General features: G+C 40.2%; 1 protein-coding gene across 1 annotated transcript in view; it reads left to right on the top strand.

The window, feature by feature from the left end:
* The window catches only part of THEGL (theg spermatid protein like), a 38,348-nt gene that overhangs the window by 16,560 nt on the left and 8,072 nt on the right, over positions 1–13,716 (top strand). Inside the window, exons 3-6 of the mRNA XM_036423814.1 lie at positions 2,122–2,187; positions 6,526–6,654; positions 8,003–8,140; positions 10,864–10,978. Of these exons, the coding sequence (XP_036279707.1) occupies positions 2,122–2,187; positions 6,526–6,654; positions 8,003–8,140; positions 10,864–10,978 (448 nt within the window). The remainder of the gene's footprint in view (positions 1–2,121; positions 2,188–6,525; positions 6,655–8,002; positions 8,141–10,863; positions 10,979–13,716) is intronic.

Below are 13,716 nucleotides of genomic sequence, written 5' to 3'. Positions count from 1 at the left end.
ATAGGAGACTAATTATCAATGAAAACACAGGACAGCAATGTAGTCCTCATTTAAAAAAAAAAATCTGCCTTTGAGAGTTAAAATTCTTCAACCACATTCTTTTGCTTCTGCAAAAGATCATGGCTAAACATTGTGAGGTTGTGCAATACTCCCGAGACAAGGAAAGCCAGTGTTAAGATGAGGCCATCTAGGCTGGAGATGTAGCTATGGTGACATAATGCATAATAAGTGAATGGAAAGGAGAGGTGTTAGATCTTCAATGAAATTGGCGAATGTTAATTTTGTCAATTGTTTCCAATTGAAATAAGAACCCCTTTTAAGCATTTACAGGAATAAATTAGAAAACTTTGAATGCTCTTGTATAAAATGACACACTAAAAAACATTTTTAGTGGGTGAAGAAAAGGTTCCAAGGGAAATCTTGGCTTGGAAGTGATGATGGAAAACAGAGTCTAACTTGCTTGAAAAGATCTATACTAATAAAAGGATAGTATGCTAATTAGACCGAAGGCCTTCTGGACAAAGCCATTGTGGCAGGCCGAAGCAGAGGTGGTTAGGGGTGAGCAGGATGGGGTGGGGGTGGGGGGCGGGGGGAGGCAGTTAGGGGCAAGAAGGCCTTCCCAGTGTGGTTCAGTTGGTTGAGTGTTGTTTCATGCATCAAGATGTCACCAGTTCAATTCCTGGTCAGGGCCCATGCCCTGGTTGCAGGCTTGATCTCCAGAAGGGTAGGTGCTGGAGGCAGTTGATTTAAAAAATATGTATATATTATTGATTTTTTACAGAAAGAGGGATAGAGAGTTAGAAACATCAATCAGCTGCCTCCTGTACACCCGCTACTGGGATGTGCCCACAACCAAGGTACATGCCCTTGACCTGAATTAAACCTGGGACCTTTCAGTCCGCAGGCCGACACTCTATCCACTGAGCCAAGAAGCAGTTGATAGATGTTTCTCTCTTTCCCTCTCCCATCTCCTCTCTCTAAAGTCAAACAAAAATATATTTAAAAAATAAAAATAAAAAAGAGGACCTGCTTTTTAGTTAGTTCCTAATTGTGGAAGGCAATAAAGGGTTGTTATATGTTGGGCCCTTTAAACTACAAGCATAAATAATTACAATATGACCTACAGCAACTTAGGTGTTATATTGATCTGCATAGTATAGGCAATGCTGCAGTAACAAACAAACCACAAAACTCAATGACAATGCAATAAGAGTTTATTTCTCCCTCAGGTCACAGTCCACTGTGAGCTGGCTGGCCCTCCTCTGTCTTAGAGATATGCCATCTAGAATATGTGGCTTCCAGGGCCATTGCAACAGGGAAAGAGAGAAATGGAGGAGGCATACTACTTATTAAGTCCATTGCTCTGGAAGTAATACTGAACACTTGTGCTGAAGTAAGACATAACTAGGCACATGCCTCTAAGCTGCAAGGGAGGCTGGGAAATGTACAGGAATGTACAGGCTGTTTGGGGAACACAAACTATCTCTTCTATAGTTTCAGAACAATCAGGAAGGTCCAAGGCAGCTGCATAGGGAAGGGGGAAAGAAGTGGTACCAAAAGTATATTTTGCCAATTTCATAGTTTTCCCAAAGTCAATCAATCTGAAATTTATCTGCACAATCTCTTCAGAATCCAACGCCATAAAGCCATTTACAAATTACTTTAATATGTTAAGTCAGGCTTTTTCCCATTAACAAGTGTGCAATTATTTTACCTGGGGTCTTTTGGAGACAGTATGCTCTAGTTTTTATTACATATTTATTGTCTTTGTCTCATTATGTACTATATTATTAATAATTCTATAAGTGAGGATTTTGGGCCCACAATATTTTTAAATACTTTGAGCTCTTTAGCATTCTTTAAGTTACATTAAATAGGCATGGCCAGTATGGCTCAGTGGCTGAGCATCAGCCCATGAACCAGGAGGTTATGGTTTGATTCTCGGTTGGAGCACATGCCTGGGTTTGGGACTCAATCCCCAGAAAGGGGCATGCAGGAGGATCGATGTTGATGTTTTTCTCTCATCAATCTATCTCTCTATCTCTCTCCCTTCCTCTCTCTAAAATCAATTAAAATTTTTTTAAAGTATTCTCTTTGAATTAATCAGCTGGTATTTGTTAGTTCTTTTTCTAGGAAGAGAATCCAAGAACTTTCTAAGCCTAAAAAGCAGTGGGGAGCCCCAGATAGGTAAGGAAATATTATATAGTTTTGTTTGTGATGATGTGTTCTTTACATTAAAGAGTAAGTATTCTTACCTGCCCAAGAACCCTGCATCCCAGATGTATCCACCTCTCTTCTCAATTGGATCCATTGAACCAATACTATCATCTCAGTTGAGTCAACATGTGGAAGGCAAATCCCTAAATCAGTGGTTTTCAGACTTGTCTGCACATTAGAATCACCTGCAGACAAAAGACTTAGACAAAAGAAGACAGGCTAATAGACAACAAGTACATGAAAAGATGGTCAATAGTATTAGTTACCCAGGAAATGCAAATTGCCAGAATCATAACATTTCACATGAACTGCAATGGCTGAAATAAGAAAAGACTGAAAATAAAAAGTTTTGGAGAAATGTGATTACTAGAGGGATTAAAGTATATATGTATTGATAGAAGTCTTTGTGCATGTATCTATCTATATCTCTATATCTCTATATCTCTATATCTCTATATCTCTATCTCTATCTCTATCTCTATCTCTATCTCTATCTATCTCTATCTCTATCTCTATCTCTATCTCTATCTCTATCTCTATCTCTATCTCTATCTCTATATCTATATCATCTATATCTATATCTATATTTATATCTGCACAAAGACTTCTACATGAATGCTCACAACCACTTCATAATAGCATAAATCTCAAAACAACTTCAATAAGTGAAAAGACAAAGAATTTGTGGCATATTCTTACAATAGAAAAGTAATGATAAAAATAACCTCACAACACATACAACATTGTGGATGGAGATGATAGTAACCAATGTGATTGTTTGATATTGTATAATGAAATGTATAAATATTTGGAAGATCTGCATAACTCGGTGAAATGATACTTTTCTAATGACCAAGGAATGATATTTCAATATCTTGAGCTGCTATCATTAATGTTATTTTTGCTATTTCCTAGAGAAATAAAGCAAAATACAACTTAAAAAAATAAATAAAGTGAATTGATGTTTGGGTCCCAGACTGGGGTGCAGCGTAGGTATCAGAACTGTCAAGAGCTCCTAGGTAATTCTCATGGGCAAGCAGGCTTGTGAACCACCATCCCTGGGTGCTGCTGCACACGCCTTTGAAACTCTCGTGCCCATCCCCAGGTTGCTGCTCTAACATCTGGTCCTGCTGTCTCTATGCCTTTGTCCAGAGCACACCTGTTCTCTGGATCCCCAACAGGCTGAATCCACTTTTTTTCCATCCTTGGCCACATGACTACCCCTTTCCTTTGTTGACTCTGAAGAAAACCTGAATTCCACCCCCTCCTTTTTTTTCTGATCTCCTATTGCCTTTGAAAAAATTAATAGACTTTATTTTAAAATTAGTTTTACACACACAGAAAAATTGAGCAAAAGCACCGAGAGAGTTTTTATATTACCACCCACTCGTCTAATTTCCATTATTATTAACATCTTGTGTTAGTGTGGTACACTGATAAACAAATGTTGATATTATTATTAACTAATAATGTTAGAATTAACTTTTAAGTTGTATAGTTCTATGGGTTTTGACAAGTGCATATTGTCCTATATCCACCATTACAGCATTATACAGAACTAGAGTCCTGGTGCACAAAATTTGTGTAGGAGGGGGTCCCTCAGCCCAGCCTGTACCCTCTCCAATCAGGAACTTTTTTAGGGATGTCCGACTGCCATTTAGGCCTGATCCCAGGAATTGGGCCTAAAAACTGCCCCCCCCTCCGCCAGCCTGATCACTCCTCAACTGCCCCCTTGCCAGCCTGGTCTCCCCACGAGCCTGCTGTTCAGTCATTCGATCATCCCTCACTAACCCCCTGCCAGCCTGGTCACCCCACGCAGCCTGCTGGTCAGTCATTTTGTTGTCCTTCACCAACCTCGCTGCCAGCCTGGTCGCTCCATGCAGAGTGCTGTTCCGTCGTTAATGCAAGGGCATCCTGACCAGTTTGCATATTAGCTTTTTATTAGTATAGTTTCACTGCCCTAAGAATTACCTGTGCTCCACCTATTCATTTCTTTCATTTTCTCTCCCCTCTCCAAACCCCTGGCAAACACTGATCTTGTTTCCTGTATGTATAGTTTTGCCTTTTCCAGAACGTTATAGTTATAATCAAACAGTGTGTAACCTTTTCTGACTGGCTTCTTTCACTCAGCAATAGGAATTTAAAGTTACTCCATGTCTTTTTATGCCTTAATATTAATCTTTAGTGCTAATATTCCATTGTTTTGATGCACCAAAACATATCCATTCATCTATTGAATATCATATTGGTTGCTTCCAATTTTTGGCAATTATGAATAAAGCTGCTATAAACATTTGTGTGAAGGTTTTTGTGTATATATAAGTTTTCAACTCATTTAGCTAAATGCCTAGGACAGTGTTTTTCAACCTTTTTTGGGCAAAGGCACACTTGTTTCATGAAAAAAATCACGAGGCACACCACCATTAGAAAATGTTAAAAAATTTAACTCTGTGCCTATATTGACTATATATAAAGTAATTCTCTTGAATAGGAATCAAATAAACACAAAGAAAGTATTTTATAATTACTTTATTATGAAATATTAAGTAAACAAAATAGTGAAAAATTATAAAATTCTTGTCTTGTCTGCACCTACGGCACACCAGGCAACATAGTGTGCCGCGGAACAGCGGTTGAAAAACGCTGGCCTAGGAATGCAACTTCTGTATTACATGGTAAGAATATCTTTAGCTTCGTAAGAAACTGCCAAACTTTCTTCCTATATGTCTGTGCCATTTCCTCCAGCAATTGGAGTTCCTGCCCCTCCATATCTTCACCAGTATTTGGTGTTGTTAGTCTCTTGTATTTTAGCACTTCTAATAGGTGGGTAATAACATCTCATTGTCTTATTTGCAATTCATAATGAGATGTTAGCATACTTCATATGTTTATTCACCATCTTTATATCTTCTTTGGTAAAGTTCTGCTCATATTTTTTGCCCACTTTTTAAAAATATGTTTTTATTAAAACTATGTTTTTATTGATTCTTCTCTTATAGAGAGAGGAAGGGAGAGGGAGAGAGAAGCATTGATGTGAGAGAGAAATATCTACTGGCTGCCTCATGCACAATACACATCTCCTACTGGGGATCCTGCAACCTGGGCACGTGCCCTGACTGGGAATCAAACCAGCACCTTCTGGGTACATTGGATGACGCTCAACCAACTGAGCCACACTGGCCAGGGCTTGCCCACTTTTTAATTGGGATATTTGTTTTCTATTGCTGAATTTTGAGAGTTCTTTTGTATTTCTTGAATACAAGTTCTTTTATCAGATGTTATTGACTGAATGTTTACGTCCTCTCAAAATTCATATTCTGAAATCTAATCCCCAATGTGATAGTATTTGGAGGTGAGGGTCTTCAAGAAGTGATTAAATCATGAGGGTGGAGTCCTCAGGAATGGCATCCATGCCCTTATAAACGAGTTTCCAGAAGGTCCCTCACCACTTCCACCAAGTGAGAACAGGCTTTAGCCTCTTACTTCCCCAATGTCATTCTCTTCTCTCTAATCTGTTTCAAATCACCATCAGGGGAGTTTCCAGTTTTCACCGTTTGTTCATTCATCAAACCAGGATTGAGCATCTACTGTGTTCAGCACTAAACCATGCAAGGGGAAATCTCCAAAAGATTAAGACACAATCTCTCTGTTGGAAAGAGATATAGAGATATGGAGAAGGTGCTCCTTGTCAAAATGGTGGAGGGCCATGTAAGCCACTGTAAGGAGTTGGGACTTGATTCTAAAGCAAATGAAAACCTTTGGGGTATCTCAAACAAGAGGATGACTTGGTCAGATTGGAGTTGAGGAAGATCACTCTGGCAATGGTGCCTCCTGCACGCCCCACATTGGGGATCGTGCAGGCAACCTGAGCCTGTGTCCTGATTGGGAATTGAACCGTGACCTCCTGGTTCATAGGTCGATGATGTTCAATCACTGAGCCATGCCAGCCAGGCATTACTCTTATTTTTTTCTTTTTCTACGCGGTACAGTTCATCACCCCAAGTGAGAGCACAGTGTAGAGAAGTGGCAGGACTATTTTATGCCGACCTGACGATAAATTCAGTGTCAATTACACTATGGCAGAAACAGAGGTGCCTGCCTCCAACAGGTTCATTTTTAGTCACTACATTTTAAGACAGCAGATAAAACAGTCTGATTTTATTTTTATTATTTCAACTGACATGAGTAGTTTATCCACTTCTGATGCCCAGGATAGTTCTTAAGCTGAAGTAACATCAACCGAGAGGCAGCCTATGATGTCATTAGCAGTGAATTTTCTTGGCATTTTATTTTTCTGCTTTTTAACAGAAGGCTGTCTTGGGGAAACCAAGATCCTATCCGCCCTATTTGCCGTAGTGCTTTGAAGAGTCAGATGACCAAAAGACTCGAGAGCCTGGCCCAGCCCAAGGAGGTCTCCATCAGATATGTACCTAACAGGTTCGTGTCGCATGATGGCGGTTTATTTTTTTTCAGGAGCCTCTAAGACAATGAACACTGAGCCCAGCCCTTTAATGTAAAGCCATAAATAGTCTTAAAGTCAACATGTATTGAGGATTAGGGATTTTATGTTTCCAATCTGTTGCTACTGTACAACTTTCCCAGAGCAGGATCTAATATTTAGCTATTGCAGAAGTGTGTTATATCCTAGAATGCTTTAATATACCAGAACATTGAGTAATTGAGTTATGTCTCTGGTGTCCTCTCATCTTCCTTTTTGTATCTCTCATCTGCCACCTGGGCCTCTGCCCCTTTGCCCTCCTCTGCAAAGCATCTTGCTTTTGTGCTGCTCATGGGCCACCTAATAAGTCCTTCCTCCCGCTCCTTTTACTGACTCTGATCTCTCTGAAGTGCCCCGTTGTTCAAAACCACCCCTTCCTTCTCTAGCTCCAATTCCCAAACAGAACTGCCATTTCCTGCACAAGGCTAGCCCCAGGTAAGTGCAGGAGGTTCCCTCCTGTGTGAGTTTGGCTGGGCATGCATGCGGTGAGGGTGGCTGAGTCAGTGCAGCCAGCAATGGAGTGTAGGCAGGGCAGTCTCAAGCCCTCTGAACTCAGAAGTGAGGTGCATGGACAGGCCTCAAGGCTGGATGGTTACAAGCCAAGATGGGAGATTCAGGCCTACACACATCCCCAGGCCTACAGTAGCCACCAGCAGGCAGCCTGGGCATATCCACATCCATGAATACGTTAAAGAAGCAGAGGCCTTTTGGAAAATAACAGAAGCAGAAGTGGGACTGCAATCTGAGTTAACAACAGGCCCAAAGTAGCCAACATCACTTTCTTTCCCACGGATGAAGGACAATATTATTATTTATCCCAAATACAATCTTAGTTTATAAACCCAATACTGATAAAATAATCCACATACCATGATCAAGTAGAATTTATTCCTAAACCCAGAGGTTTTTTTTTCACAAAGAAGAACATCAATGCAATTCATTCTACTAATTAAAAATATAGTACAAATATTATCTATATAGATGTTAAATAAATTGTTTTGTTTTAAAGCAGCACATTTCCTCTTTTAATTAGTTTATATTTGGGTCTATTTAAAAGCTGCAATTTATTTAGTGTCTGCTAGGAATTGTCTGCTAAGAATAGGGTATTAGAAGGCAGCTGAAAACTCGTAGGCTGTAACCATTTTTAATTTCTTCCCCATCATAGCTCAGCAGTAAAGGGATAAACTGTCATACCCAGTCCTCTGGACCTGGGGATATCAATGTTTGAATTCAAGTAATAATTTTAATTCATGCCTACCTCACTCCTTTTCTCTCCACCACGTGCAGGGTTCAATATTACTACAACTGCGGTAGAGGGTCTGCAATCTGGGATATCCCTTCTTGTGTACCGCTAAGAAGACCTTCCAGAAGGATCCAGAGGCTGTCACAGCCTAACAAATTCAGGAAAATAGAGATATGGAATAGGTAGAGTACCTGAGACCCTCTGTATATCCTAATCTCACTTGGTTAAATGTTGTTGTTCTCTTAGTGTGTGCGGGTCCCTTGTGTTTCAAAGGACCAGGGTACAGCAATCCAATATTTTCAGCAACTGTAGGTCATCAGAAGATCCCCATCAATAATGACATCTGACTCAAATATGATGAAGCTAAAATTCACACTAAACGTAATCCCTGTCTGCCAATTAAAAGGAAATATGCAAATGAAACATTATAGGTTTTTGCACTTTTTAAAACTTGGTATTCTCTTAATGCCTCTGGGATTTGGCACATGATCCCCCCATTTGCTTTGAATCCTGACTTTCGACTGTCTTTAAGAGACGGCTTAGTGATATCTTCCACAAGGGAGCTGAGGTTGTGATGTGGTTGTAGGGGAAATTCTAGGTTACATTAGTGCAATATGAACAGTACATACTTACAGGAAGGTGATAGAACTAATGTGCACTACTGTGTCAGAACACATTAGGTGTATGTGTCCAATTATGGATGCTATGCCTTAAGGTGGAAGACTGGGTGAAAAAGCTGAAGGGATTTAACAAGTACTAATTGGTACTCACAAAATAGTCCTGGAGATGTAAAATACAGCCTGGGGAGTATAATCGACAACATTTCAATAACTGTGTATTGTGCCAGATGCGTCCTTGAAATATCAGAGGAACCACCTTACAAAGTATATGGTTGTCTTACCACTATGCTGTACACCTGAAACTAATAATAATATGGAATGCAAACTGTAATTGAAAAATGAGCCGAAACCAGTTTGGCTCAGTGGTAGAGCGTCAGTCTGCGGGGTCCCGGGTTCGATTCTGGTCAAGGACATGTACATTGGTTGCGGGCACATCCCTGGTAGGGGGTGTGCAAGAGGCAACTGGTCGATGTTTCTCGCTCATCGTCGCTTCTATCTCTCTATCTCTCTCCCTTTCTCTCTGTAAAAAATCAATAAAAAATATTTTTTTTAAAAGAAAAAAAGAAAAATGAAAAAGAAACATAATACAGTTTAGACTGTTCAGAAGGAGATAAATGAGATGTTGAGCTCCTGAAAACTTTGTTATATGAAAAATAGTTCAGAGAAATGGCATGCTTAGTTTAGAGAAGAGACCAAGGAAGCAGTGAAAGTTCCAGGTAAAAGGTCAGCACTGAAGGAGAAAGAGGAAGTGACATTACTTTCTGCTGGTCCTGGAACTAGATATTGAACAAGGTGTTTATAGAGTAGCAGACCTCAGCTAAGTGTAGGAAACTCTTCCTGACTAGCGATTCAGTAGTGGACAGTGTATATATATATATATATATATATATATATATATATATATATTAGAGAGGGAGAGATGGAAACATCAACAGTGAGAGAGAATCATTGATCAGCTGCCTCCTGCACGTCCCCTGCTGGGCACTGAGCCTGCAACCCAGGCATATGCCTTTGACTGAAATCAAACCTGAGACCCTTCAATCCACAGGCCAACGCTCTATCCACTGAGCCAAACCAGCTAGGGCTGCCACTTAAAAATAAAAACAATACAAAATTAATAATAATATATATTGATTTCAGGAAGAAAGGGAATTGAGCTAGTACCTCCTGGTTCATAGGTCGATGCTCAACTACTAAACCACACCAGCTGGGCTGTCAATGCTTTTTGAGACCCTTGCGTTTGATGTTTCATATAAGTAAAACTTCCTTAAGTGTTAAAACTTCCTATATTTAGAAGAATTTATGGCCCTAGCTGATTTGGCTCAGTGGGTAGAGCATTGGCCTACAGACTGAAGGGTTCCAGGTTCAGTTCCAGTCAAGGGCACATGCCAGAGTTGCTGGCTCAATCCCCGATCAATGATAACCTCTCTCTCTTCATTGATGTTTCTATCTCTCTCTCCCTCTCCCTTCCTCTCTGAAACCAATAAAAAAAAATAGATTAAAAAAAGTTTGTCTCCCCACACTCCTAAGCAGATTCTTCTGCTACTGAACAATATGTAAGCATTGTTCCCTGGCTTGAGATCTTTATTATGAACATAAACTAGGACATAATACTTTAATACAGGAAACCTCTTAGGAACTGTCTGAGTATGAAGCACAGTTTTGCATTAAGTGAAGTAGTCTGACCTCTGTGTTTTTAGTTTAGGACATGTTTGCCTCTCAGAGTTTTCCTGACGTTCTCTGCTTAGTGTGGGAAGAGTCTTTAACCAGGCTCTTTCTGAGATTCTGTGCACTGCAAACAGATAAGCAAGCTTGTCAGAATTGTGTGAGGGAAGAAAAGCAAATATCGATACTTAGTGAAAACATAGAGGAAATCTTAAGGAATCCACATAACACCATCACAACAAATAATAATGTTAAAATTGCAAGTCTCAAGCAACCAGTGGATCATGAAATTAATCCCAGCTTTTTTTTTTTAAATGAAATCAAATGAAATTTAAAAAATCAGAATACATTGCCTAGGACAAGCATTGTTTCATGATAATTTTGTCTCAGATAATAGAGATTTACATATACTCTATCCCAATATAAGATGTACTTCTTACTGTAGATTAAAGTAAAAAAATTTCTACAAAAAACAGTCTGGTAGAAAGAGCAAGGATTATGGGAAAAGATGCTCCCAAGGTAGAAACAATGTATATAATTGGGTGGAGGTTGATTATAGCAATGAAAAATGCAGTTATTGCTCCTCTAATGATAATATTTTACATCCCATTTGCATATAGGTCCCTCAGTGAATTCCTAACAAGAGATTCTCTTCAACTCAGTTCTCCTTCTCCCAGGATATTACGACTCTCAATAGCCAAAGGCATAAGTCCAGACTATATTCCTCCAAAAGATGTAAGTAGGTCCATGGGAAAGGACCATTTCCTGATTGACTTTGTTACATGAGATATGTTTGTAACTGTAACAAGCTCCCCTCTTATTCCTAGGTGTGTGTTTTCATAATTCTCCTCTGGTCAAATGAACTTGACTAGGCCTCCCTGTGTCTTCCATATCAGTCAGATTTGATCAGAGAAGCAGAACCACGATGAGTAAGACAGAATTAGACCTCAAGCAATTAATCACTAACCAGCTCAGAAAACAAATGACAGATTATCTAAAACGGATGCAGAGAACCCTTCTTTAAAGTTCTGATCTGGTTACCTTCGTACCAAACCACCCCAAAAACTTCATGACATAAGGCCACCACTCTTTTATTGCCCTCAAGGATTTGATGGGTCGGAGGTCCTGACAGGGCAAGCAGGCTCGTCTCTGCTCTGTGATGTCTGGGGTCTCAGCTGGGATATTTCTAATGCCTCAAGTGCCTGAAATGGGAGAGGCTGGAGTCATCCAAAGCCTCCTTCACACCTGTCTTAGTCATCTCCAGCTGCTATGACAAAAGAGCCGAGACTGGGTGGCGTAAACAACAGTTCTGGAGGCTGAGAAATCCAGGATGGAGGTGCCCGTAGATTCTCTTCTTGACGAGGGCCCTTCCCCAGGTGTAGCAGCCTCCTTGTGAGCACATGGAGAGTTCTGATTTCTCTTCTTCCTCTTAGAAGAACCCTAAACCCTTCTGAGAGTTCCACCTTATAGACTAGGGGTGTCGAACTCAATCAGAGAAGGGGCCAAAATCTAAAATCCAGCCTAAATCGCGGGCCGAATGGTTTACTGAACAGTCATAAACTGTCATTGTGATGGAAACACAGCGGAGTGCAGTGATGACAGCGCGGTGCGGGCCACATTGCAAGGCCTGGCGGGACGGATTTGGCCCGCGGGCCTTGTGTTTGCACATGTGTAATATAGACCTTATGTAAAGGTCTTATCTAAACCTAATTATCTTCTAAAGACCCCACTCCTAGTAGCATCACATTTGAGGGTAAGGTTTCAGTTGAATACAGGGAAGCAGGAGGACATACATGTTTAGTCCATAATATAGAATATATATTTGGCCCAGCCGCGTGGCTCAGTTGGTTGAGCATCATCCCATGAACCAGGAGGACACAGTTCAATTCCCAGTCGGGGAACATGCCTGGGATGCGGACTTGATCCCCTGTAGGGGGTGTGCAGGAGGCAGCTGTTCAGTGATTCACTCTCATTGATGTTTTTATCTCTCTCTCTATCTCCCTTTCTCTCTGAAATCAATTTTAAAAATGAAAAAAAAAAAGAATACGTATTTGTGGTCCCTAGGCTGGGATGGCTTGAAGGCTAGACTCAGTTGGGAATATAAACAGAAGCACCTTCATCTGATCTCTCCATGAGCCTCAGACCTCTCAGCATAGCAGCTTTGTTCTGAGAAGGAATAGCCTAACTTGGAATTCCCAAGGATGAGCATTCCAAAGGAACCAGGGGGAAGCTGCATGGTTTGTTTTTTTTAATGATCTGGCCTTGCAAGTCACATGATGTCACTGCCATTATACTCTCTTGATTGATGCAGTTACAAGTCTGGCCAGATTCAAGGAGGCAGGGACGCAAACCTCACCTTTCCATGAGAGAGGTGGCCAGGAATGTATAGCTCCATAGGAAAAACCCTGCTACACCCAATGATGTGAGTCTTCTGGTATCCACCAGAACAGTTTGTGTAGACAGGAAAGACTGTTCAGAAGTATGCTCCTGACTTAAATAATTAACAGTTACTTTTAAAATTCCATATTAAAAAAATCTATTTCTTTCTTAGGCTACATACTTAAGTTTAGCTTGGAAGTTTTATTATTCTAGCATTTTTTTTTAAACAATTGCTTTAAGAATCCTGAGTATTCAATTTGGTTTCTAACTGAATCAAATACCATCAAATACTTTATACTTATCAGTACATTAAATTTGATTTCTTTTTTAAATATTTTATTTCAATCATTTATATTAGCAAACAAAACCTCCAGAATCAAATGATTATTTAAAAACCTAATACGTTCAACTTATAATTTTGGTGAACCTGAAGTTTTCTGGTTGTTTTGTTTTGTTTTGTTAATCCTCACCCAATGATTTTTCCCCCCACTAATTTTTAAAAAATATATATTTTATTGATTTTTTACAGAGAGGAAGAGAGAGAGATAGAGAGCTAGAAACGTCGATGAAAGAGAAACATCGACCAGCTGCCTCTTGCACACCCCCCAGCGGGGATATGCCTGCAGGAATCGAACCCGGGACCCTTCAGTCTGCAGACCAACGCTCTACCACTGAGCCAAACCGGTTTCGGGGCCCCCCCCCCCCCACTGATTTTTAAAGAGAGAGGAAGGGAGGAAGGAGGTTAGGGGAGAGAGAGAGAGAAACATTGATGTGAGAAAGACAGATTGACTGGTTGCCTCCCCAATGCACCCCGACTGGGGCTAGAGATAGAACCGGAAACCCAGGCACCTGCCCTTGATGAGTAATCAAACCCTTCACCCTCTGGTGTGTGGGCCGACACTCTAACCACTGAGAGACACCGGCCAGGGCCTGAAGTTTTTAATGTTGTAAGAATGACATAGATTTAAGACTTCAACTTAAAGTCATAAGTTGACTTTAGAAGTTACTTAATTATACATTTCAAATTGCAATTGTAAGGTTATCACTCTAACAGGCCGATTTCTCTTAAACATTTTTACTTTAATAGTATACAC

The sequence above is a fragment of the Pipistrellus kuhlii genome, unplaced genomic scaffold, assembly GCF_014108245.1.
Source record: "Pipistrellus kuhlii isolate mPipKuh1 unplaced genomic scaffold, mPipKuh1.p scaffold_m20_p_1, whole genome shotgun sequence".
NCBI classification, from domain to species: domain Eukaryota; kingdom Metazoa; phylum Chordata; class Mammalia; order Chiroptera; family Vespertilionidae; genus Pipistrellus; species Pipistrellus kuhlii.
This window is presented reverse-complemented; position numbering and strand designations above follow the sequence as displayed.